The sequence below is a fragment of the Physcomitrium patens genome, chromosome 6 (genome assembly GCF_059467195.1).
Source record: "Physcomitrium patens ecotype Gransden chromosome 6, ASM5946719v1, whole genome shotgun sequence".
NCBI classification, from domain to species: Eukaryota; Viridiplantae; Streptophyta; class Bryopsida; order Funariales; family Funariaceae; genus Physcomitrium; species Physcomitrium patens.
The window spans coordinates 3,425,825-3,442,735 of NC_143415.1; the positions used below are offsets into that span (position 1 = coordinate 3,425,825).

Consider the following 16,911-nt stretch of genomic DNA (forward strand, 5'->3'; position numbering starts at 1 on the left):
TCATCAACTAGTCATCAACTAGAAGAATAAAATACCTTGTACCTGATAGTGAGGCCACTGATAAGGGACCACATAAATTTATATGAGTTAAGTCCAATCTTTTGCTTGATCTGGTAGTGCTTTCTTTAGATATTGAATTTCTTGTCTGTCTTCCCTGAAGGCATTGCTGGCATTGTATTCCCTCTGTCTTAAATTTCGGTAAGCCTTCAGAATTTATTAAAGACAGAGTGTGAAAACATGCATGACCTACGGAGCAGTGCCACCGAAGAAGTGACTGCTCATTTCCACTCTGTGTTAATATAAACGGCTCATAAATCTGTTTCTCTGTGATAATGTTAGTCTCGCCGAGAGATGTCTTGGGCTTTTCAAAATCTGACAATTCCAGCTCGCCGTCGGTTGACAAGATATTAAGTGCTCCTTTACTTGTCTCTGATAGTGTCGGAGTATGGGCCGCATGGTCGGTTTTGTTAATATTCTGATAATAGTTCGAATCAGATTTTGATCTGTGGCTGTCGTGGCTGTCAAGTACGAGCTTGTATAGCCGAGACTTGCTGTCCCAGTGCCCGATCTCAGTGAACTATTTTGGATAAGAATCAGAAATAGCAATTCATTTCTCTTTTCCGAATATCACAGTTTGCTTATTATTTCGTACAAATTGTCCCACAGAGAGCAAGTTCTGCCTTAGGCTCAGTACATACAAAACACCCTTGAGATTTATTTCATTTGTTGTATTGGAACATTGTACCGGAAAATTGTACATCTCCCTGTCCTTTTACGGTATGCATCCAACCATTTGCCGTTGCTACGAACTGCCGATGAGATGGGTCCTTGATGCTAAGGAAGAATTCTTGTTCCCCGGTAAAATATCTAGACGCTCCACTTTCGATTACCCATTCTCTATTGTGCGAAGAGGCTACAGAGAGTACGTTCAGTGCCTCTTAGACTTCTCGTGATGTGGGATAAGATTCCCCTGCAGTTTTTTTCAAAAGATTAGCTCTGAGCTTGTATCGATCAGTAGACTGTGGTTCTGCGGCTCGATAGAACCTCGCGATATGTCCCGGTTTACCACACTGGTGACATTGCTGATCAAATCGGTGCTCCCGTCGCTCCTCAACATTTCTGTTGTTTGAGCGGTGTGAAGATGGTTCTCTACGAGCTTGTGTTTGAAAATAATTTGATGATTTCGCTCCGCAAGAAGGTTTCTGCCTTCCCCTTAGCAGATTTCTGATCTTGAAAACAAGAGCCTCTTTACTAATTTCCGTTCTGAGAGCCATCTCCGTTTCCTTCATGTGAAGCATGCTTGCTAAGCTTGTGAGGGACTGGGTTTCCTTCTCGATTCGCAGGATTCTCACAAAAGTCTCATACTTCATGGATAGACATTTGAGCACTTTGTGTACTTTGTGTACTATCACAGTATCTGAAGGGGACTTGGTTGATTTCCCTCAGGTCGTTTATCAAGTCAAACACGTTTTGTGTAAATACTGAAACTGGCATTTCTTCTGTCATTTTAAAATTATTCCATCTGTCCAATATTTTCATCACATTTGCTATTGTTTGAGTAGAGAATACCTTTGCTAATATTTCCCAAGCTCAAAATTATTCCATCTGTCTAATATTTTCATCACATGTGCTATTGTTTGAGTAGAGAATACCTTTGCTAATATTTCCCAAGCTAGTGCAGGATCGAAGGTATGGAGTATGTAGGGTTTTACCACCTCGGTTAGCGAAAGTCGTAGAAGTCCCATTGCCCGTGTCTTCGGCCTACGAGTTTGCTCCCGCTCCTGAAACGTCGTCGCTGAAGTCTCCTCAGCTCCCCTTTCGCTGCCTCCTTGTTCACTTGACGATGAACCCGAGGTAACCTCATTGTTCTCTATTGAAGATCTAGTCTGTGTATTACGAAATGAGTTCTTCATTGGAGCTACGACTTCCCACAGATCCTCTTTTTCTAAAACACTCTATATAGTGCTATGTCAAGCCTTGTAATTACCTGGACCTGCCAACATTTTGGACTGTGCGATTATGGAGTCTGTAGTTCCCCATGCTCTTCGGAAGCACCCACTGTTTACCCCTGGTTCTTATGTGACCCGCTCTGATACCATGATAATTTCAGAGTCTATCAGTCTGCCACTACATCACGAAAAAAAAGGCAATAAAACAGTCAAGCCACAGTAAGTATGTTAACCACGAAGACCACTACAGGACACAGCAGATAACCACAACTTGTTTTACTTCGCAAGAAATGTGTAATACAATTGGTTCCCCCCATGTCAGGTTGAAACCTTGACCATCGCAGATACCCAATGAACCTATTGATATCTAGGTCCGGCTTTGTATAGGTCAACACTTTCTTCCCTCGGTAACAGGCTGCGTTACACTTCCTCACCGCATGGATCATGGACGTCTTCTCACTTTGTTGTGTGGTGACTCTACGTAATCCTTTGAACTTTCAGTTGATTCCAGAATGAACTATGGGCTTCGCAGAAAATGATAAAAAGAAAAGTGTAATTGCAAGTCAGGTTAAGTGGTGCAAATTAAAGTGTGTAATTACGGAGATAATCGTGAGTAAAAAAAAGGATGATCAGATGAGAATTACACCTCACTGAATTTCTATGGCGATTAATTTGGGCAGCTTTGGATAGCTTCAGTCTCTCCGTCATCCTCAGTCAGGACATGCGAGTGGTCAGCTCGCAAGATGCAGAATCTCACGTGCGCTTCTTTCCCTCGGTCCTCAGTCGATGAGGAAATCGAATTTTTGTTTGTGGGTCCTCTTTGTGATTGTGAAGCTCGGAGGGCGAGGCCTCTCCGTCACTTGGATTTGAGGTATATAGCATTACTTGAAGTGCGAGGGAGATGGTGCCGGGATTTTAGAGAGGTGGCGAATTGCAACTACTCCATGGTCTGCCTGAGTGTTTCTGTATACAACGTGTCGTGAGTGCTGAGGGAGGAGACGATGGAGTGCCTTGTTGGCCATGATGCTGTTCGCTGTGCCAGCGGTTGGATTAGGGGAGCTGTAATGACAGAAAGGCACCAGTGGAGCCGTGCGAAGGATTGCGTGTTCTTCAAAAGCAGGAAGGGCGGCCATTTGAAGCAATTTGGAAATGTAGCCTGAATGCTCTCCTTTGTGCAAATTCTTTTCCTCCCCGCAGTTCTGTGGTGTCACTCCATGATTTTGCGATAGTTTTTTTTCTGAACTTTTTTTCAAGCTTTGGTTATTAGGCTGTTTGTTCGCATTTTAGTGGAATTTTTCTGCAGAAAGTGATAGCCAGGATTGACGGCCTACATTGGCATCTCCTTTGTGTAGGAATTGGTGCTAGCAGGTGCAAAAAGAAATAGGTAGCGTTGGATAGATAGGATTAATAGTGCTTCGCACATTTCTGTTAGTCGACACCTACGCAACTCATGTAATTTATTGAGGTCTTGGAATGCGGAAGCAGAAGGGTTGAATGTCGTATCGCCTTTTTCTGCATTTGAGTGTGCCCTGTCGTTTATCCAAATTTGTGACAGATTGGTTCGGTCTACTTTGAGGCCTTAGAGTTACCTCTCAGTTTACTATGTGTATAGTTTTAACTGCCCAAGGTGGAAAGATTTGAGTGTGGTTTCTGAACTGTCATTGTTGTTATGCCTAGATTGGCGGTTGTGCCCGAGCATCGGTGAATCCTGTCATTTCCTGCACAGCTTTGCAGACAGCGGTAGATGTACCACCTTCTGAAGAACGAGAGACTACCCCAGGTAATGTTGACACAAATTGACGTTCTTAATACAGGACGTAGGGTTTAAAAGCTGATGACTGATGTCAGATGAGAGCATGGGTAGTGCTATAAATGTGCCAGTTTTTTCTCTCGAGTTGCTCTTCCTGAAGGTGGATGATACATTTATCCTTAAGAATTATTTCAGGGCGTTCGCAGTTTCTGGAGGCTGCACAAAGAGGTAACGTGGTGCCGGTATATCGGCGCATATTTTCCGATCATCTTACACCTGTGTTAGCATACCGATGCTTGATTAAAGAGGACGACAGAGATGCTCCGTCTTTTCTTTTCGAGTCAGTTGAAAATGGAAAAAGCATCAATATGGTGAGTTTTTCTTTTGTCACATGATGCAATTGAGATAGCTCTGTTAAGAATCCCTTGAAGTTACTATCTTTATTGGGATTCTTTCGAAGCCTGTTAACTTTGTGAACTCTTGTTCTCTAAGATTGTTGTTGATTTAAATGTATGATTCAATTACATTCATATTTTTTTGTTTTTGTTTTTCTTTTCTTTTCTTTTCCCTCATTCGTCCGCATTTACGAAGTTCTTTTTTAGTACTTCCGGCGTTTTGAAGCGGCTATGTATCCTTAAAATAATGCTCGATCAGTTCTTAACAAAGCAAGTTGTATGAGGTGTCCAGACATGGTTTTGAACAGAATTGTGACACCATACAATTTTTGAAGTAACGTAGGTACATAGTTTATACATGGACAGGACGTCTGTTCCTTATATCCTGAAAACATGATGGTCCGATGACAGGGAAGATACAGTATAGTCGGAGTTCAGCCCTCATTGGAGATCATTGCGAAGGAGGATCGTATCATCATATTAAATCACGAGAAGGGTACCCGTGAGGAGAAGCAATCTGACGATCCCTTAAACGAGCCTCAAGAAATTGCATCAAAGTGGAATCCGGTTAAAATTGATAGTATTCCGGATATTTTCTGTGGTATGTATTAACGCAATGATAAGATCACTTTTTGTTAGTGCCTATTTTGATAATTGCCCATGTAGTCACACATTAGACAAGATAAACGTATCAAGTATTACATACTCATGCGTTTTCGATGTAATGTGCTGATTGAATCATCTCAGAGAAGTTCTATGACTATGTTTATGCGTACCCTGTTCTTTGTATAGGCAGAGTCTTAGCAGTTTATGTTTAAGTCCAGTATATTTGAGCATGAGCTGAAATATGTAGTTGATGTCTTTGAGCATGATTGTAGGTGGATGGGTTGGTTACTTTTCGTATGACACAGTAAGGTATGTGGAGAAAAAGAAGCTAGCCTTTTCATCAGCACCCAAAGATGACCGAGGTCTACCTGACATCCACCTGGGACTATACAACGATGTTCTGGTTTTCGATCATGTGACGAAGGTAATATTCCATCTTTTATTTGTTTCACGTCACGTGCTGTGCTTTACCTTGCTCAAGCAGGTGAACTGAGTTTTTCTGAGTGTTTGGTCACAAGAATCAAGTACAAAGCTTCTTTCTTTAGTACCTTGTGTGTGAATATGTGTGCGTTTAATACACAGCTACGCAATGAAGATTGACCTATAATGTTTTGTTACAGTTGCTGTACGTTTTACATTGGGTGCATGTAGACCAATTCGATAGCCTCGAGTCTGCCTTTGAAGACGGGTGTAAAAAACTTGATCATTTAGTGGCTCGTCTTCAAGCCCCTGAAGGGTACTAGCTTTGACTCTGTGAATGCTTCACATTTTCAACTTCAAAAATCAGGCCAAATCACCTATCTTAGAAAATTGTTCTTCATATTTGACTTAGATGGTTTTCATCATATCAAGAAGCCATTTTCTGCGTGCTTTCAGGGTCTTATGAAGTCTTAACACTCTCATCTTTGTACTTTTTAAAGGGTTGAACTTCCAAGTGCATCTGTGGAAATGTCCGTCGAAAAATATGGCCAAAGTGCAACTAAATCAAATTTTACTCCCGAGCAATTTAAGGATTCTATCTTGCAAGTGAAGGAGCACATATTGGCTGGTGATATTTTCCAATTGGTTCTGAGCCAGAGGTTTGAAAGACGAACATTCGCATACCCTTTTGAGGTTTACAGGGCTTTGCGCATCGTAAATCCTAGTCCATATATGATTTACCTTCAGGTGTGCCACCTTCCAAGCTGAGCAATCCACGAGCGTAGCGTGAATTAAGGGGTCGTGAAGTTTTCTGTAGAGAATGATGAAGTGGCTAAAGCTCCTGCAGTCACTCAAGAGAAACATACTGATGGTCCATTGCACATCACTTCTTTTAAAACGTCTTAAGTTTTGTTTCTGCATTGAAAGCTTTCAGTCACGTCTTTCCTATACTGCTCCTTTTGACTTCTGTTCATATTGTCAACTGAATTTGAAATGTACCTCCATCATGCAGGCACGGGGTGCCATCATGGTTGCTTCTAGTCCCGAGATACTTACCCGCATTTCTAAGGTGATTTATACATGTGATTCACCGTACTTATTCCTAATACTGTTCAAGAGCCTTTTAGAAAGTCGTGCCATTTTGTGTCTGGAGTGTGGTTCTCTTTTCTCCTCTGAATCGTGAATGTGTTTTATGGTTCTTATTTCCTTAAGATGTATTTAGCTAACTTCTATATCTGACTATTCTGCAAAACAGGGAACTGTTGTGAACAGGCCATTAGCAGGAACGCGTAAGCGAGGGAAGACTCCAGAAGAAGACATGGCAATGGAAAGGGATTTATTAGGAGATGAGAAAGAATGTGCGGAGCACGTCATGCTTGTCGATCTAGGTCGCAATGATGTTGGAAAGGTCCATCACTCGAAGCTTCTTCTGATGATTTAGTTCAAGTCTATACAGCTTGTTGTCTTGTTTGCTTAGCCTTAGTACGTAAATGGTTGCGAAGATACACAATATGACATCACTGGGAGTGTTCTCAAATCTCGCTTTAATCTATTATGGTCTATTAACTCACTACGGAGACTATTTACTCATATTTTGGAAGTCCAAGTCCGCTATTCAAAACGTATTTTAACCCAAATGTTGTGGTCTAGAACATGTCAATTCTCAAGTGCCGGATTGAACTGAAACAGGTGAATTGCGGTGCTGGGTGTTGAACGTGCAGGTTTCTAAGGCAGGAACGGTGAAGGTTGAAAAATTTATGGAGATTGAGCGGTATTCACACGTGATGCACATCAGCTCCACGGTACTTGTCCCTCTTAGATATTATTACCTCAATTCATCATCAGCTCTTGACAAAACTGTATGGACCTGTTATTCAAGTTTTTCGTGGATGCCTCCTTTAATAGTGAGTTCTAGTGGTTATCATCTTGGTAGATATCGGAGCTACCACCTCGAGCCTTGGCAGATTCCGTTTCATTCGTCACCCGAAATTGTGCACTAACTCTCTCTTTTGCTTCACGAGAAATTCCATCTCATAATTGGTCTTAACGCATGGAGTAAAGCATGGAGCATGTTGAGTGCACCTTCCTTTCTTGTTATTGTTTTCATCAAAGGATCGTAGATCATCAGGTTTACTCTATCTTAATAAGTCAGCAAAATCCTCCAGCATGGAAACACACATTGTACTGAAGGATGATATGGTTCATATTATGAGAGGACAGGTGACAGGAGAGCTATTGGACGAGCTTTCTAGCTGGGATGCACTACGAGCAGCGTTACCAGTCGGTACTGTCAGCGGGGCTCCTAAGGTAACTGTCCTTCCTACACCCTACCAACATGGATGCTATCCAACTGGTTTAGTTTTTGGGGTTACATAAAGACAGTTAAATTCTTGATAATTCCCACCCTAACAATTCTGATTCACATGTCAGACAAATTTTACATTCGATGCGGTTTCTGGAACCCGTGGGCGTACTCCTCAAGTTCTTTTGGATCAAAGTAGAGAGCAGGGAAATATTTCTGAGCTGACTTTGCACTTGATGACAGGTCAGGGCAATGGAGCTGATTGACGAGCTAGAGCCAACGAGAAGAGGCCCTTACAGTGGTGGCATTGGCGGTGTCTCCTTCACTGGGCAGATGGATATCGCACTAGCCCTACGTACTATGGTGTTCCCAACGCAGAGAAACGATGCAATGTATTCCTACAAAGATGCGAACAGCCGAAGAGAATGGGTGGTGCACCTACAGGTTTCCTTTCTTTTTTGGGATTTGGAACATTTCTGTTTTACCGAACCCTAAACTTGGTTTAGTAACCAAGCGATTGATCTCCACATGATCTATGCTCACTGCTACGATGACATGCTCTTCTGCACAGGCTGGTGCTGGAATTGTTGCGGACAGTGATGCTGAGAGCGAGTACCTGGAGACAATAAACAAGGCTGCTGGGCTTGCTCGTGCAATTGACCTCGCGGAAGCTGCTTTTTGCAAGACCATCACCTGAACGATTTATTAGATTTCACAATGAAATCTTTAACATCCGGACTTGATTGTAGAAACAGTATGTTCTACATGAGATATGTGCAGGAGATATGTAAATGTCTAATTCGTATAGTATAATGTGATATTATGTACGATGCGATTCTATATTTCCACTCTGTGATACATGAGATATGTCGACTATGCATTTTAACTAGATTAATTTATATCAACCAACGTTACGATCATCTACCTGATTATTTTTCGAGGGGAGTAAGAGGAATAAATCATCCATCAGATGCAAATTGTGTTTTTCTTATTGACGTGATTTTCATACTCTCACTTACAAGTGCAAAAATAATCTCTCGAATATTCATTGCACAATATAAAATATGCCCTGCATATGCATAGAGATTTGAACAGAAGAAAAAGTGAGCTAGGCAAACAGAAAACTCAATACCAGAAACGTATACAGACGCATAGAAAATGCGCTATATCAACAAAAACTGGTAACATCGTGTAAGCAACTTTGCACAACACCAAACTGGAAACTAATGGATGAAATCGAGAAATGACAAAATCCTTGAAGATGGAACCACTGAATAGACTACAGTAACGACAGTACAATCTGACTTAAGCGTGAGCTGACAGCTCGATTAAGCGGGAAGCAACTCCGAAGCTCAAGTGACCTCAAAAGTAATCCCGTAAATATATTAAGGAAGTGGCCGAACTTTCGAAGAGTTCTCTAAACGAGACATCTAGTACAAAAGCATTTATAGATCTCCTCCCTACTGGGCAGAAACCTAACTACCAAGCACCTACTTGGATCGTTGTCTCATCTTTCGACGCTTACGCTTCAAGCGCCTCATGCGTTTTTTCTTCCACTGCACAGAAAGGACAGAATCAGCAATGTATCAAATTGCTTAACTAGCAACACTACAGAACCAAAAAACATACCTTAACTTCGCGCACATACAAATGCGCTAACTAATACCCTAACCTAAGTTCGAAAGACACCGCACTCAAGCCTCTGAAACCAAAAAAGAATACAGAAACACACTGACCCTACAAAAAGGCATATATGACAGAACTGGGCCCAAACCCTAACTAAGCCATCTCATCACACAAGGAAAGGACTGCAGCGTCCCGCTGGAAAATAAACGCAGAACCTGAAGAAAATTATACAAAGGCTTAATCCAATATAGTCAGGCAGGTGAATAAAGAAGAGAGACTCGCATGAGTTACCTTAGCCCTCATGATTCACGAAGACGCCTTGCAATGCAGCCGCAGGAGAGAAGCGTCACTGAGATCGTCGGGGCTTCTGAGAGGGTTTCTGAAGGGGAGAGACTATGTACATCTTCTTCGAACCGCATACCCTAATCTCTGCTCGCGTGGCAATACACGTCATTTTCCAGCTCGTCTCAACCTCCGCCAGATCGGACATGTTCGGGTTCGATATGCCCGTGGGGGGGGCAACCCCCCCTCTGACCGACGGGCTGCCCGGTGATTCTATCAAACATTCTTCCAGTACAGATTCCGCCTCGTTCCTGACGTGGAGATGCTGCTGAGGTGTGCAGATGAATCACTGCACTCTCTCCATTCTTCTTTGAATCTCTGTTTTAATGCTAGTTTTGTAGAAAATAACTATTCAATAAGGGGATTCAGACTTAATGTTTTTGGGTAACCAAATATTATATGTTTTTTGTTTTTGGGAACCCAAATATCATAAATCACTCAAAATATCACCTCTCCAAATATCATCAATCAAACTTTATTACCTCCTTCAAGTTTCTAGAGTATCACTTGATATCTTGGTGATTTAGAAAAGTCAAGACAATTAAGCCAGAGGAAAAAAAAATAATGCAAGTGAGGAAGTTTTTGATATTTGATCCACCTCTCTTTTGATATTTTCATTTAAGAATCACCAATCTCGTGAGATGGGTGATTTGTGATATATCAAGTGATATTTTGAAATATCATGTGATACTTTGAGATATCATCATGCGTAAAATATCACCCAAAAACCTAAAATTTGAATCTTCTTAATAGGAGGTTTCAAACATGGGTTTTTTGGGTGATATTTCACCTATGATGCAAGTTCAAAGTATCTTGAGATATTTCAAAATATTACTTGATACTTCACCAAATCATCCATTTTACAAAGTGGATGATTCTAAAATGAAAATATCAAAAGATGGGCGAGTCAAATATCAAAAACCATATTACTTGCCTCAATTCTCTTCCCTTTTTGGCTCCACACCAAAGAGGTAATGAAGTTTGAAAAGTGATATTTTGGATTTTATATTTCAAGTGATCTTAAAAATATCAAGTGATCCTAATAGTATCAAGTGATGAATCTTAGTTATTTGGTTTTGCAAAAGTGCCATGTTTGAATCCTCTTGATTTATTTAAAACATTATCATTCTATGTTCACAATATTCTTTATCATAGAATCTTATTGTAAATTAAAAAGACTTCTAATCATATGCATCAATTCTAAACAAAAAATTTAAATAAGCCAAGTTGATTTTTTTTTGAAATCATGTATTTCTAATTGAAAAGATAAAAAGATATTATTATTGGTCATTCTATGTAATATAAAAGTAAATGATTTGAATTTTTGATAAAATCCTTTACTTAATTGATGTGGATATGAAATGAATATAATTCCCATTGTTGTAAATTTATAAATCTTGTATATTGAAATTATGAAAAAATAATAGAATTTACAAAACATAATTTTTATTACAAACTTGAGAATAGTATTAAGCTTTCTTTACCACAAGAGATATCTTTAGTTGCTATATTGTATAAAAAATGTTATAGCACTAATTATATAAATTTAAAAGTTATAGTAATTTACTTAATTATAGAAAATAGTAAATTTTTTTAAAAGCTTAATTATATCCATGATGTCTACTTTTGGATTGAAATTATGGCACAAATTTAAGTCACCAATATCTAACAATATTGTAACATGTACTCAATTTATTTTGGCATTACTAAAACTATTGCAAAAGACATTGTTAAGGACATGAATCTCGAAGAAAGAAATCTTCAATACACTCTTGTGTCACTAAAAAGAATTAGAAAGTTATTCAAAGATGATATAATATTGAACTAGAATGGCTATTGCCAAAGACAAGAAAACTAAAAAGTCATGAAACAAGACTAAGGATTAAAAAAGCCTTTGATACGAGTAAAGAAGGCTTCACTCTTGCCTCTATATATACTCTTAACTAGGAACTACGTGGCAATATCCTATAGGACCTCTAAAATGTGTTGACTTTACAAGACACATATCTTAACTTGTAACACAAGTTTTTTATATGTATGCCATATAATTAACTTATTCTATAAAGTATTAACACATGATTAACTTGTTGACCAAGTTTCTAACCTATCAAACAATTATAAATACATATAAAGTCAAAGCAACATCTGTAAAGCTTCTAGAAAGCTTTTCTAAAAGATATTATGAAATTAATTTACTTTTATTTATTTTTACTTACTTCTACTTAATCATACAAGTATTTATTATAATATATATGTATATCCGTGACATTACTCCTTCTTCTAAAGACAAGTTCTATGAAGAGCGGTCATCATATATAGATGAAATTTAAGATGTGACAAATTATATTTTCTACATACTTTGATCTTTATTCTCTTCAAAGATGGTTGATAGGTTCTTACAGCCATTAATAGTGTCCCATACTAGGATGAGAAGACCACCATGTTATTTGATCATTGTTGAAGCCTTTGTAACTTCTTTCAAATAAAACATTTGCAATACCATCAAGAGTTGTGCCTACCTCTAATAAAATCACCAAATTTTAAGAGTCTCTTCCAAGGTTGTGATATCAAATACGTTGTATCTTGCCATCTATTTGACAAAGGACATATCATTCTTGAGGATCTTCATCTAAATTTTGTTGTATTAAAGATTATTACAATCACAATGTATTGTCCGATAAGTCAACAAGTAAAATTTCTTGAGTTAAATCGATTGGTTGTTGGTTCACAATCTCCTTAGCATTATAAATACATAGAAGCTACAAAAGAGTGTAGAAGATAGAATGCTATCTTTCTTGGATTTTATTTCTTTTATAATAAAGATTTGCTATTCTTTATTTTGATTTTGATGGATGTCATCAATAAAAAGCTTCAACTTTCTTTGTTGTATTTACAAGATTCTTTGTTCACTTCCATGTATAATCACTAATATCATATCTTGATATTATAATGAAGTAATCATACCTTGCCACTCACGTTGAATTGTGGTGGTTTCTTATAATAGGCATCTGCATTAATATTTTTTTGTTCTTAAACTCGCTTTAACTGTGCTTTCATTGTTGCATCTAGCTTTAATAAACGATTTGCCAAATCTTCTTCTATAGGATTATTAACTTTTAAAAAGTCAAAGTTATCAAGTTATGGATGATAATCATAATTGTCAAAGAAAGATATTTGTTGAGTAGAAGAATGTACCAAATTATTGTATGCAAATCTTGCCAATGGTAAAAAAGTTATCCAATCATCTTGATGATGATTGATAATACACCTCAAGTACTGCTCCAAAACTTAATTCACTCATTCTGTTTGTCCATGAATTTGAGAATAAAAAGTCAAAAAGAACTTTATATCTATATTTAATATCTTAAAAAAGATTCTTTAAAATCTTGATATATATTAAGTCCTCCTATTTGATATAATATCTTTAAGGAATCCATAATAGCAATAGATATTTTTTAAAAAAAATTTAGCTATTTTTTTATATGTAATAGATTTTGTATATAGTACAAAATATGCCATTTTGATAAAATGATCTACTACCATGAATATAGAATTATAAGAATCTAAGACTAAAAGATCCGTGATAAAATCCATAGAAACAGAAGACCATGGTTGTTCTACAATAAGTAATGGCTGAAAAAGTCTATAAGATCAATAGCAAGGAGTTTTGGATCTTGAACAAATATCACATGATTGTACAAAATCGTTTACTACCTTCTACATTGATGCCACCAAAAATCTCTCAATATTAGTTCTAAAGTCTTGTTGTATCCAAAATATCCAGCTACTAAAAAGTCATAATAAGCTTAAAGAATACTTAATCATGCTCCATCTTCTAGAATATATAATTATTTCTCAAAATAGAATATGTTATTTTTAAATTCAAACTTGGAAGTATCATGAGACTTAAAAGAATTATTTTTGATATCATGAAAAAGAAGATTAAAAGATATATTTGATTGAATTTACTTGATAAACATTGAATCAACAACTTATGTTGATTTTATTACTCGAAGGTGAAAATGCTCCAACTTCAAGAGATTTTTTTTTTATTGATTAAAAGATACATTTTTTTTTTTTTTGGACCAAATAAGAATATTTAAAAAGGACGTCCAATAAATCTTGTTATTTCTTGAATTGATAAGCGAACTTGAAATCAAATCTTCATAAAGACATACTTTGATGAACTTGGTGATGATTCAAAATACATACTGACATGAAATACTTAACGTTCTTATGATTTTTATATATAGTAATTAGACTCAAGACACCTTCTAAATAATGATGTTATTATTGAAATGAATCCGTGATTACAACAAGCTCTTTGTTGTGGATCTCATAATAGATCTTCGTTACTAATTAATTTTTAGAATAGAAAGCTATTGAATGGAATTCGTCATTTGTTCTCATTTATGATAATATTGCAGTCAAAGTAAAGTTTGATGCATCTCTTTCTATAAAAAATGCCTTGGAGAAGTCAACAAGATATAAAATTGATACATAAGTAAATTTCTTTTTTAAAGCATCAAACAATGCTTTGGCTTTTTTACTTTATTCAAATTTTATCTTTACAAGTCAAATATGTAAGTAAAGCTACAACTTGAAAAAAATACTTAATGAAGATCCAGTAGTAATTGACAAAGTCCAAAAAACATTGTACATTTCTTATCATTCTTGGAATCTTCTAATCTATGATAGTCTGGACCTTCTTCGAACCCATCATTACTCCTTCATTAGAAATGTTGTATCCTAGAAAACCAACTTGAGTAGTGTGGAATACATATTTTTTTAACTTGGCATATAATCTTACATCTTTAAATTTTTGTAATATACAACAAACATGAACTTCATACTCTTTTATGTTCTTAGAGTAGATTAAGATATTGTCTAAATAACAGACAAAAAAATCATAAAGAAACTCACAAAAGACATCATTCATTAGATATTGAAAAGTAACTAGTGCGTTTATGAGTCCAAAAGGCATGATATTACATTCAAAATGCCTATTACTTGATTTAAAATATAATTTTTTATTCATCTCTTTTTTTAGTATATATCAAATTATATATTTTTTTAGATTTATTTTTGTATAGATCTTTGCTTGATTCAATTGATCAAAAAGTCTTGAAATCAAAAGTAGAAGATACATATTATTGGTAGTGATCTTGTTGACTCTTCAATAGTTTATACACATCTGTAGAGATTTATATTTTTTCTTCACAAACAAGATAGGAGCCTCGGATAGAGATTTAGAATGGCATATGAAATTCTTAACCAAGTTCTCATGAATATATTCCTTGAATGCAATCAACTTATTTTGTAATATGCTATAGATTGGTCCAAATGGTGGTTGAGTTCTTTCGTAAAGATCAATAGAATAATCATAAGATTGATACTTTGGAAAAATATCTACATTCTTTTTTTAAAAAACATCTTGAAAATATTCATACTAGCTAGGAATACAACTTAACATCTTCTCATCATCAAAAGTGGGCATGGTATATACAGAAAAAGATAACCTTTTTTTTGCAGCATGCATAAAAGCTTTCATACATACTAGTAAATTTTTGGATGTACTAGACTTATATATTTATATTTGACTAATGGAATTTTAGATTAAATTATTAGAAAAATTAAGCTTATAAGAAATCCAATCTATTTGAGAATGATACCTTTTTAACCAAGATAATCCTAAAATAATCGAATTAGACAAAGATTTTATTTCATTAAATATTTTTATGCTATTATGATCTTTAATTGCCACATCTAAATGAATAATCTTATGTATATCATCTCTAGAGGATAACAAACAACCATCTATGACTTTTACATGTACATATTTAGTTTTCTTGACTAATGATATTTTTTGTTTTTTGACAAAACCTTTATCTATAAAATTGGCCAAGGCTCCTGAATCTAACAAAGTTAAGACTTTGTGATTTTTTGATCCTAAATAAACTTCTATTATAAAATAAGGTGAGGGATCTAAGCAGAGAATAGAACTTTTACTAGAAGTTGCACAAGATTCCAGCTACACAATCCCTATCGTAGCTAGAGAAATTCTTTTTTGACACATTATCTTCTTTGGCAACTATGCTTCTCATTTTGTGGTTGTATTTTTTCTTTGGATAATTTTGAATATTATGTTTAGTTTCTCTATTATATAAGCATAAACTTTTTTAACACTATTGAGTCTTTTTCTACTCCATGAAGAATTTAAAACATATCATATCAATTTGCATTGATTTTGGCCTTGATGAATAAGTTTTTGAAAACTTAAGAGCTACCATTATTATTTGACTTGTTACTCTCTAGCTAAATCTTTGTTCTTAACATCTTTTAAATAATCAATTATAATATGCAATGGCTTAAGTAATAAATCATTCCAAAGATTTTGCCTTCAGCATTGACATTAATAAATCTTTGACATTATCCTTCAATCCATATCAAAATTCATTGATAAAGGCTTTGTTATTCCAGTCTATGTAGTATGTGAGGTTTTGGAATTTAATAACATATATGGTGGTTGACCGTGATCCTTGTCATAAAGATAAGAGCTTGGTCTTTGCTACTTTTTTTCAATCACTTTCTCCAAATATAGCCATAAACACTTTTAGGAATGAATTCAAATCATAGAGGAGTCATGAATCCTTTTCTATTAAAGGTGCAAATCAAGAAAGAATACTTTCTAATAGAAGTGTGCCTATGAATCTAACTTGAGTAAATCCATGAGGGTATTAAAAGAAATACAACCTTACATAGAGCTTAACTTAATATAAAAATCATCAAAATTTTAATCTAATTCCATCAAACTTCTCAAGAAAACTAATTCTTCTTTCTGTCATATTTATAAAAGCAAAACTCTCCGGATTTGATTGTGAGGTCGATCTATTTGCTTCCTTCAACTACACAACTTTTTGTTATATACTTTGAACTTCTTCCACAAACATAGGAATAGTACTTCTATGATTCAGATTGAAAATACATAAGATTTTTATTCTTAGAATGTTGACAAGCTCATGAAGATCTCCTATACTTGCAAATTTATTTTCACTTCCATTGAGAGTAGCATCCATAATCTTTTCTTATATAGACAACTCAAATAAATTCAAAAATTTAAATTAGAGGAGAGTAATTCCTAACCTCTAATATCAAATGAAATTTTTTACAAAGAAGATTAATTCACTTTCTTTTAAGAAAAGATCAATGTTAAAAAATAAGATTATTTATTTAAATATGGATAGTCTGCAACCTTCAAAATATAATAATAGAAGTGAGATAATCCATTCACTTCTAAAAAAGACAAAAAAAAATAAGTTAGCACTCTTATCAAATTGTTAAGGATATGAATCTCAAAAAAAGAAATCATCTATACACTCTTGTGTCATTGAAAAGAACTAGAAAGTTACTCAAAGATGATATAATATTGAACTAAAATGACTATTGCTAAAAACAAGAAGACTAGAAAAGTCTTGAAATAAGACTTAGGATTAAAAAAGCATTGACAAGAGTGAAGAAGGC

General features: G+C 35.7%; 1 protein-coding gene and 1 long non-coding RNA gene across 3 annotated transcripts; one reads left to right on the forward strand and one right to left on the reverse strand.

The window, feature by feature from the left end:
* The first annotated feature begins 2,674 nt into the window (after window positions 1–2,674).
* On the forward strand, window positions 2,675–8,342 carry LOC112283808 (anthranilate synthase alpha subunit 2, chloroplastic). Of its 2 annotated transcripts, none has more exons than XM_024523008.3 (13): window positions 2,675–3,100; window positions 3,627–3,729; window positions 3,895–4,070; window positions 4,506–4,695; window positions 4,973–5,124; window positions 5,321–5,436; window positions 5,621–5,867; window positions 6,133–6,189; window positions 6,376–6,528; window positions 6,842–6,922; window positions 7,341–7,427; window positions 7,666–7,866; window positions 7,994–8,342. In XM_024523008.3, exons 1-13 carry the CDS (start codon window positions 2,951–2,953, stop codon window positions 8,117–8,119), a joined length of 1,839 nt encoding a protein of 612 aa, XP_024378776.1. In that variant the 5' UTR covers window positions 2,675–2,950; the 3' UTR covers window positions 8,120–8,342. The 2 variants fall into 2 exon arrangements, with proteins under 2 accessions (XP_024378776.1, XP_090107081.1); XM_090250955.1 differs by having other exon boundaries at window positions 2,788–3,100; window positions 3,906–4,070.
* Window positions 8,343–8,723: 381 nt separating this feature from the next.
* LOC112283809 (uncharacterized) lies at window positions 8,724–9,406 on the reverse strand. Its single transcript, XR_002970201.3, has 2 exons — window positions 9,340–9,406; window positions 8,724–8,978 (listed from the first exon to the last, which is right to left on the reverse strand). It is a non-coding gene; the product is annotated as an uncharacterized LOC112283809 (long non-coding RNA).
* Between the last annotated feature and the right edge of the window lie 7,505 nt (window positions 9,407–16,911).

Coding starts and splice junctions, on each gene's coding strand:
- LOC112283808 (XM_024523008.3), top strand. CDS start 2,951: ATGGAGTGCCTTGTTGGCCATGATGCTGTTCGCTGTGCCAGCGGTTGG. Junction 4,696..4,972: donor TATTCCGGATATTTTCTGTG/GTATGTATTAAC, acceptor GCATGATTGTAG/GTGGATGGGTTGGTTACTTT. Junction 5,125..5,320: donor TTTTCGATCATGTGACGAAG/GTAATATTCCAT, acceptor GTTTTGTTACAG/TTGCTGTACGTTTTACATTG.